Below are 8,726 nucleotides of genomic sequence, written 5' to 3'. Positions count from 1 at the left end.
ACTAAAACCCACACCACTACACTAGTTACGAAAAGAGGATCATCAGAGTTTTGCGCCATGCGGAATCCAACGGTGGCCTCAACCACAGGCAAGACTGGGTGCAGGACGAAACCCTACTCGTTGTCTTCGGGGACGTAGTCTGGGTCTTCCACTGTAAGAGTAAGAATGGGGTGAGTACAAACGTACTCAGCAAGTCCAATCACACCCACGGAGGGGTATAACAGAAATTAATGCACAGGACAATCCAAGGATAAGGTTATGGTTCATTTGCGGAAAACTCTGTTGTATGCAGGGGTTTGTTTTAAAAGCATTTTTAAAACGAGTTTTCTTGTACCAAAGAGCACACGGTGTTGATCCACACAGGATCCAAGTTTTAAACTGCTACCGGACTTCCCGTCCGCCGTAGCGCACGGCACAACTGCCGGACACTTTCCAAACAACTCACACCAGCCCATCCATTCCCAGAGATAAACACTAGTTATGTGACCACACCGTAACTTGCCCAATGCCGTGGGCACGGCTATTCGAATAGATTCCCAACTCTGCAGAGGTGTGCAACTTTACCCACAGGTGGGGTACCACAGCACGAACACCTTAGTGCCGGTGCAGATCCCAACAAAGCCATTACCCACCTTAGCTAGACCTGACTAGCCATCACGGGATCCATCAAGGGGTCATTCGACCTACCTCCGAGGTTTAACCAGGGCATAAGTCACACAGAGCTTATCCCTTCTCCTTGATCACCCGTTGCTCTCAGCTCTCCTGATGACTATCAGGCTAACTAGTGGGATTTATGCTAAGCCGTTGCCCATACAACGGTCAAGTGGTTCGCACGACAAAAAGCTAGGTGAGATGTCACATCAACTCGGTCCTTAGGGGTGACAGGATGGATATCTCCCTTCCTTGCCCTACCACACAGGTACGAGCACACCGACGGCAATTCACACAGAAATGCCATCCATCCCGTCTAACTCGTCTTTCAAAACCACATTTTATCCCTTCCCACACACACACATTTTCTTTATAAAATCAGGTGGTCAAAGTATGGTTGTCTCAAGCAAGGGTGGCTATCCTACCGTGTTTTCAACACGCAAAACCATGCAATTTTATAAAACAGGCCACTAGGTTGTGTTTATAAAAACTAGGACAGAAACATGCATCAAAGGGCGGGATTGAACTTGCCATCGTCAAGTCCTTGCGGAAAGTCCTGGTCGAAGCACTGTCCCTCGGGTTCGGGGTCGCGGAACTGGTCCTCGTTCGCTTGGTCACAGTCGGGACCTTCCTCATTCACTCCGTGTCCTACGACGCAAACAAACAAACACACAATCAAGCACAAAAACTAAAAGCTTTTATCGCTGAGCTTGAATCGGAAATAATTTAGTTACGGAGGTAGGGGTAATATTTTTGGGTGATTTCTTAATGGCACGGTTAAAACTATACTAGAAAGGGCGTGGTAAAGTTTCGGGTCGATTGGAGGTCGTTTCGCACATAAAATGACGCGCTAAAGAGGGCCTTAGGGTTTAAACGGGGGTCCAAGGGCCTATTCACAATTATCTAAAGAGGGTAGGGGCTTATTTGCGAATACTAGGGGTATTTAGGGCATGCTAACGGGTGCCGAGTGTAATTAAGTTTACGTGGTGGGGGGGCTTGGTTTGAAATATTAAAAAGAGCGGGGTTCCTTTTGTAAAAAGGAGTGAATAGGGGTGTTAGAGTGGGGGGGGGGGCTTCTTTGAAAAAACAGGAAGAGGGGAGGGGGCTTTGGGCAAAAGCCCCCCTTTCTTCCTCCTCTTGCCAGAGGAAAACAGAGGGGGAGGAGGGAGCTCGGCGCCGGCCCCAATCCGGCGGCCTAGGGCCCAATAGCAGCCAGGGAATGGGGAAAGAGGGAGAGGGGAAGGTGGGGGGCCCATTCCCGGCCTCACCTCGGGCGGGGGCGGTGCGAGGTGGCCGGCCGACGGGAGGGGGCGGCGGTGGCTCGGGAGCACGGCGGGGGCGGCGTTAGGGCGGTGGAGGCGAGGGGCCAGGTGGCGGGGCAGGTTGTGGGGGGTGCCGGGGTGCCAGGGGAGGGCTATTTATAGGCCGGGGGAAGGGCGGTGGAGGGGGTCTCGGCCGGCGGCTCCGCGGGCGCCATTAATGGCGATTTGTCCGTTCGCCCGTGTCGCGACGCGGTGTGCAGTGCGTGTCTAGGACGGCGGCGGTGTGCGGCAGCAGCGGGCGGCACGTCGGGGCGGGCGTGGCAGCGGCGGGCGGCACGGCACGCGCAGGAACAGGGCGCGCTCGTGCGCGCGAGGCGCGGTGGGGAGCAGCGGCGGGCGGCACGGCTTGACGACGGGCGGCGCGGCCGCGTTCCGGGGGCGAGTACGCGCGTGCGCGAGCGGCGCGGTACGGCGCGGGCCAGGGCGAGGGCGCGGGCGACGGGCGGCGCGGCGCGGCGCACGGCCACGCGCCGTGCGTGCGCGCGCGACGTGACGCGGCCGGCGGGGGCTTGCGCGCGGCGCGGCAGGGGTGCGCGGCGCGGGCGGGGCTGGCGCACGGGCACGCGCGCAGGGGGAAGGGGCTGGCGCGTGCATGCGCGAGGGGGAAGGGGAGGTGGTGAGGTTGGTGCGGCGAGGTGCAGCCAGGGCCGGCGGTGCTCGGGAGCAGGAGGTGGGGAGGAGAAGGAAAGGAGGAACAGGAAAAAGGGAAAAGCAAGGAAAGAAAGAAAGGGAAAAGAGATTGGGGAAAGGAAAAAAAAAGAAGAAAAGAAAGGAAATGGGAGAGAGAAAAAGGAGAAAGAGAGAGGGGGGGGCGTGTCGGCGCCGGTCGCGGCGACGTCCGTGGCCGGTCGGCCACGCGCGCGCGGGATTCGCGCGCTGCGCGAGAAAAGGATTGCGCCGGCGCTAATCGCGACGGATGAACGCGCGCAGGCGGCAGGCCTCCGAGCGGCGCGGGGTAGGACGGCTATAGGGTTTTAGTGTCGGTTAGAAGGGGTTAGGGCTAGGATTTCGACAACGAGTGGTTCTTAATTGAAACACTCTAGCGCGTGGTTTACTTGGGTAAATTTTCAGGGCGTTACACTTTCCCTAGGCGGGGTTTGTCTCGGAGGTGGGAACTAATGCGAGACGCGCCACTCAAAAGCGCGTCTCAGATCTCAACTTAATCTGAGACGCGCCATCCAAAGGCGCGTCTGGTATTTGTCTCACCATGCAGGCGCGTCTCAGAACAGTAAAGTAAAGCGAGACGTGCGCTATAGGGGCGCGTCTCACTTTACCCTCCCCCACCCCTCGCAGCGCCGCGCCCGCATTTTTAGCGCGTCTCTCTTTCTGTAACATGAGACGAGCCCCCTAGAGGCTCGTCTCAGATTGCTTGCTCCTATTTACTGTTTTGGCGTAGTGAAAATATTAAAGTGCGCCAATATAAAGTTCTAAATTACTATTTCTATCATTATTAATATACTATTTATGTTATTGTTATATAAAATACTATGAATGATATGTCACCATGTATTCATGCATGATGGAGGAGATAAGAATACCAATTCACAAATAAATGATTCAATTAAATATATATCAAACACACGTGGAGGTATGATGCAAAATGAAATCTATTACAACCAGATAACGATAAATATATATTTTAGAGTATGTGTTAGAATATTTAATAGATTAAAAAAGGTATGAGATAGATAATTATAAATACTAGCTAGAAGCTTTATTTTTATATTAATTCTAATTAGCTACATCACTTTGGAAGTTTGAATGGAGCTCAACATCCAATGTTACAGTGTTCCTTCAGCCCATGTTGCTCTCGGTCTATCCTTTGGCCCAGTCAAATTATGGCGATAACATATAGATAGTATCTTCTTAGAACAATTCAAGAGAAAAACTGGCATAGAAATGATATCTAAATCAAAGATATCGAAAAGATATGAATAATGTGAGACAGATGGGTGTCATTCTTGCCTCCCATCTCTGCATCAAGCCATCAACAATAGTGGCGGCCCGCATTTTGCCCCGTTTGCTCATCCCCGTCTAGGTCATTCTTCCCGTTGGTGCAGGTGGAACCTGCTAGGTATGGAACTGCGTGCCAGTGGTTCCCGCTACATGTAACAACTTTTTATTTTTTTCTCGTTTATTCTCAAAACCTGATGTGGCTCTGTTACAAAGAAATCGTAATGTTTAGTTACTGTTCTTTTAGACCATAAGTTGCTCACTTGAATATTAAATCTTAATAGTAATAATATACTATTGTATGGTAATTGCTAGATCTATACCGGATTTTTCAAATACGGATTCAATCCGACTAAAAAAACTCAGCAAAATTGGTGGAATAGACACTCTCATGTTTGCGTCCCGTATCTGGAAATGTCTCGGAAAAAATTATAAAAACGGGACGGGTCAAATATGGAAAACGGGACGGCATTTAACCCATCCGTTCTGGACCCTGAACCCTAGCGCCCTCATTTTTCCTCTCCCCGGCTCCAGCAGCCGCCGCGCGCTGCTTCCTCCGGCCCTTTCCCCTCCATTGCCGCCGCCGAGCTCTACGGCGGCTGGTTGCTCCTTCACTGCCTGGCGCCGGCATCACCGCCGTGGCAATCCTCACTGCGCGGCGCGTGCCTGCTGGGAGTTCCGTTTCCCTTCTCTCTCAGTCTCTCCCCTCTCTTGGTCGTCCTACTTCCTTTCCTGGCGGCGACGACTGGGCGAGCGGCGGCGCAATTCGGTCTTCGCCGGGCCCTTTGCCGGGGACGAGCACACATCAGGTATGCCCTCCCCTTCTCTTCCCTTCCTGCTGTGCGAAGCGGAGGACCCCAAACCTAATATAAGCTATCTGTATTCGGATCTGACGCAGTTACAATATATTACCTACTAGCTTCGATTTTGTTTGCAACAATTATCGGATGTACATGTGTACACCCATGTCCTACGCTAGGTCCGCCCTGAGCGGACGTGTGGTTGCTAGGTTATTGTGCTAAGATATCCCCTTTCCGCGGAGTTTAACCACGCTGATGGGTTCTGGATACCGAAACCCTGTGACTTGTGTTCCCGATAGATATGCTGCTGAACAGTGACACCCCTAGGACTTGTGTTTCTTGCTGGAGTCACCTTGAATGGAGGGAGTACATGATAAGGTACTGCAACTTTATGAGAATCTGATGTAGGAAAGTGCATACCAAGTAAAGCTAACAACCTGAAGTGAAGCTGAATATGTTGTAGAAAAGGGAAGTAGAAGAGAGGTAGTTGCTTGGAGAATAGCTGGTGCCTGTTGGACTTGGGCCAGCCCTCCTCCCCTCTCCACCTCCGCCGCCGCGCTGAGCGCGCCGCCACCCAGATCCAGGGAGCCATCCTTCAGCCTCTTGTTGTCGTCTTCCTCCACCTCTCTCTGCGGGTGTCGCCTGAGCGGACTTTGACCGACTGCGTCAGCTGGTAAGGATGCCCTGGCTTGATTGATGTAGATGTTCCTTCTCTTCCATAATCTGTTCCCTGCAGCGAGCCTTCAAATTCAAACCCTCCATCCCTCAGAATTTGTTGCGGATTTTGTGTGCTGCGTTGCGGTGTGCTTATTATTCGATTTATTTTCCAGAAATTTCGACCAAGGTTTTTCTAGGGTTTATGTGATACTCGTCCATTCCTGCCCTTCCTGCAGGAATGCAATCTAACTGCTTGATCTGATCGCAGTTTACTGTGCAATTTCTAATCAAGGTATGGGCCTGAGGATGCAATCTTTGCTCCGGAATGTCTGCCAAGCTGGAAGCCATGGAGCTGCTGCGAGGCTCCTGGAATTTGCTGCTCCTGTAGCCACACAGAAGGTGGCTACCCAGTCATCCTCGGCCATCCAATACCTCAGGCCTTATGGATTCAGTCGTCCAATCGGGGTAGGATTCTGATTAGAGATACACGCTGTGGGGATTCCCCTCTGTCCCTGTTATTTTAATTTGTCTGCATCCTTTATATGGGTTCAATTTGTCTGTGTGCAGAGTCAGATCATTCCCTGTGGTGGTGTTCCTGCCACCTCTGGTTTCTGCGCGAGAGCTCTCCCAATGAGGGGTTTCTCGGCGGTGGGAAATGCTGAGGTTGCTTTAGACGATGAGGATTCCAGCTCTCCTGCTGTGGCGCACCCCCCAAGGATCAAGTTCAAGAGGCTCGACAAGACTGCCAGGCACATTATGAATGTAAGCTCCCATTATGACTGCAAGCTTAGTGTTACTTGCAGGAACTATATAATATCCTGTGACAGTAATGTTACCACAACAACATAAATCTATTTTATTAGTAATTGTTATTTTTTTGACTTTGCAGATCTTGAACAAAGAGGCAGTTGAAAAGGTCCGCTCTGAGAGGGAGATTCCTGATGTACAACCTGGATGTATCATTCAAATGAGATTGGTATAGCAATGTGCATTCCTGCTTTAGTGCTATTTAGGCATGTTTGTGGTACTGATCCTGTGCATTAAACAGCAAGTTCCTGAGAACAAACGGCGAGAGTCTACATTGAAAGGGATTGTGATAGGAAGGCGTAATGCTGGGGTCAATACAACTTTCAGACTGCGTAGATTAGTAGCTGGTATTGGAGTTGAGTCTGTCTTTCCACTGTAAGTGAAACCACGCACGCGATCCTCTACTCCATTTTAATTTTATGATGCTTCTCTCCGTTTTAGTTTTATGCTGCTTCGTTTTGAAACTTATCATGCTGAGGGCTGAGATTGATGTGCTTCCTGATTCTGTAATATCCTTGTGCTGCCAGAATTAACTACTTGTTCATTCAGATCTGACAATCATTCAACAAACACTAAATGCCATGTTTATAGTGGGCCGTTTCACCCTATCTGTTATGATGGTGGAAAGGGGACTTCTTATGCTTTGTTTGTGCTTAACTTTACAATTTTGTTACATACCCTGACAAATTAAGGCCAGTGAAACAAATGTGTGTAATTCCTTCACGCGAGAGATAGCGGGATGTTTGCAAAACTGGGAAAACTGTACTCGGGTAGTCAGGCAGGTGTCTTGCTGGTATTTGCTGACTTCACAATGTTCCTTCATAGTTTCTCATTCACTGATGAGAGTGAGAATAAAACGAACATAAAAGGAACTAGCTTAATTGTAGTCCTTCCATTTGTTTTGAATCCGTGAATACTATGTTCTGAACCATACTATGATACACACTTAGTTAATGTCTCGTAAGTGAATGATTGTCTAGCAAAGAGCAATAGGCACATACTTATTCCTTTGGCCAACTTGCAGAATGATGGATACAACTGCTTGTTCAATATTATGTTTTATCCTATTACTAATGGAGTCTGTAGTTTCATAAACAAGCCATCCAGTTGTGTTCAAATCTCAATTGTTCTGACTTCATAGCATCATCTTTCTTCGCTCTACAGTTACTGCAGAAATAAATAAATTGGAACAATGATATAAGTAGTACTTGCTGTAGGTCATCTGGGCCATTGATGAATAGTATTAAATGTATGCAAATATAGTAATAGATAAATACATTGAACTACTTTCGAAGACAAATGGAGCCATACTATTTTCAAAAGTTCATTTGAAATCATAGATTGACACAGAATGTTTAATCGTATGGACTGCGCATAACCCAAACTGACAGTTGTTTGTGACTAGAGGGAGTAGTTTCTATGCCTTTTCTTCGTTTATTCACAGGATCTTCAATTTGTAATATTCAGAATAAGCATAAGTTGAAGGTAAACGTGAAAGATTACATTCTCATGCAGCTTTGCCAGCATATGTTATAATTCTAGTTCCTCGTGTGCTTGTACTAAATTACATTTTCCATTGTTTGAAGGGCAGTCCGGCTTTATTACATTTCATAGTTTGAAGGGTAACCTGCCTTCGTTATGTATTGCTGTTTGAATGTCTACCTGCCTTTCTCCTAAATAGCTATGAACTATTTTGTTTAGACTATTTTCTTGATGCAACTTCTCTTTCTCCTTCAGCTACTCGCCAAACATCAAAGAAATCAAGATCTTGGACAGGAAGAAAGTCAGGAGAGCTAAGCTGTATTACCTGAGGGACAGGATGAATGCACTTAAGAAATGAGACAGATTTCAACTTCTTGTTTTCTAGGATTTTGTCCTGTGGATTTGCATGGTTTGAGAAGGTGCAAAAAGTTACAGTTTGTGAATCGCATTGTTATGGTTCCAATTTTGGAAGGCATGGTTTGTACTTCCCATGCTTGGTTTCAAGCAGCAAAAGTGCTAGTAGAGATGCCGCTTTGTGATTCAGAATTAACATATGTGGATCAGTCCTGTCTGAGTTGCAGGTGCTACTGTAGCCTCAGTGCAGAAATAATCTTGCTCAGATCTATAGCTTCACTTTATCTTCAACTGTGCCCTTTTGTTTTGCGAGGACATTCTTGTTACTACCTGTTTGTGGATGACACAGAAAAGTTGGAATGGTTCAGCTCACCTTCCTGATGTCACTATCAGCAGTTCTTTTCACCAATAATTTTCGAGTGCAATTGTCCTCGTCTACTACAAATTTTTACTGGTGATGAATTTCTTCAAACAGAGCCCATTTTCCCCCGTGGGTAGCTGATGTGCCATTGCGCCAATAGTCCATATGAGAAATTAAGAATCTAAGGTGTCTCGATAGTCTAGATGTGGTTAAATCGAAAGTCGAAACTGATAAATTCCTTTTCTTCCAATTGTGCTCACGCTGTATGGTTCTAGCACTCACTTAGCCCTGAAATTGATAGTACTAATACACAAGGTTCTTGCCCCCAACTTCTATCAT

At 48.1% G+C, this 8,726-nt stretch overlaps 1 protein-coding gene across 9 annotated transcripts; it reads left to right on the top strand.

The window, feature by feature from the left end:
* Positions 1 to 4,413: 4,413 nt before the first annotated feature.
* LOC112902052 (50S ribosomal protein L19, chloroplastic-like) lies at positions 4,414 to 8,398 on the top strand. 9 transcript variants are annotated; one of them, XM_025970999.1, is made up of 8 exons: positions 4,414 to 4,735; positions 4,825 to 5,104; positions 5,190 to 5,399; positions 5,689 to 5,848; positions 5,951 to 6,145; positions 6,273 to 6,359; positions 6,432 to 6,565; positions 7,928 to 8,398. In XM_025970999.1, exons 4-8 carry the CDS (start codon positions 5,690 to 5,692, stop codon positions 8,028 to 8,030), a joined length of 678 nt encoding a protein of 225 aa, XP_025826784.1. In that variant the 5' UTR covers positions 4,414 to 4,735; positions 4,825 to 5,104; positions 5,190 to 5,399; position 5,689; the 3' UTR covers positions 8,031 to 8,398. The 9 variants fall into 9 exon arrangements, with proteins under 9 accessions (XP_025826784.1, XP_025826766.1, XP_025826736.1 ...); XM_025970981.1 differs by having other exon boundaries at positions 5,676 to 5,848; XM_025970951.1 differs by having other exon boundaries at positions 5,652 to 5,848.
* The last annotated feature ends 328 nt before the right edge of the window (positions 8,399 to 8,726 follow it).

The sequence above is a fragment of the Panicum hallii genome, chromosome 1 (genome assembly GCF_002211085.1).
Source record: "Panicum hallii strain FIL2 chromosome 1, PHallii_v3.1, whole genome shotgun sequence".
Taxonomy (NCBI): Eukaryota; Viridiplantae; Streptophyta; class Magnoliopsida; order Poales; family Poaceae; genus Panicum; species Panicum hallii.
The sequence above is the reverse complement of the archived record's forward strand: the minus strand, read 5'-3'. Positions and strand labels throughout refer to the sequence as shown.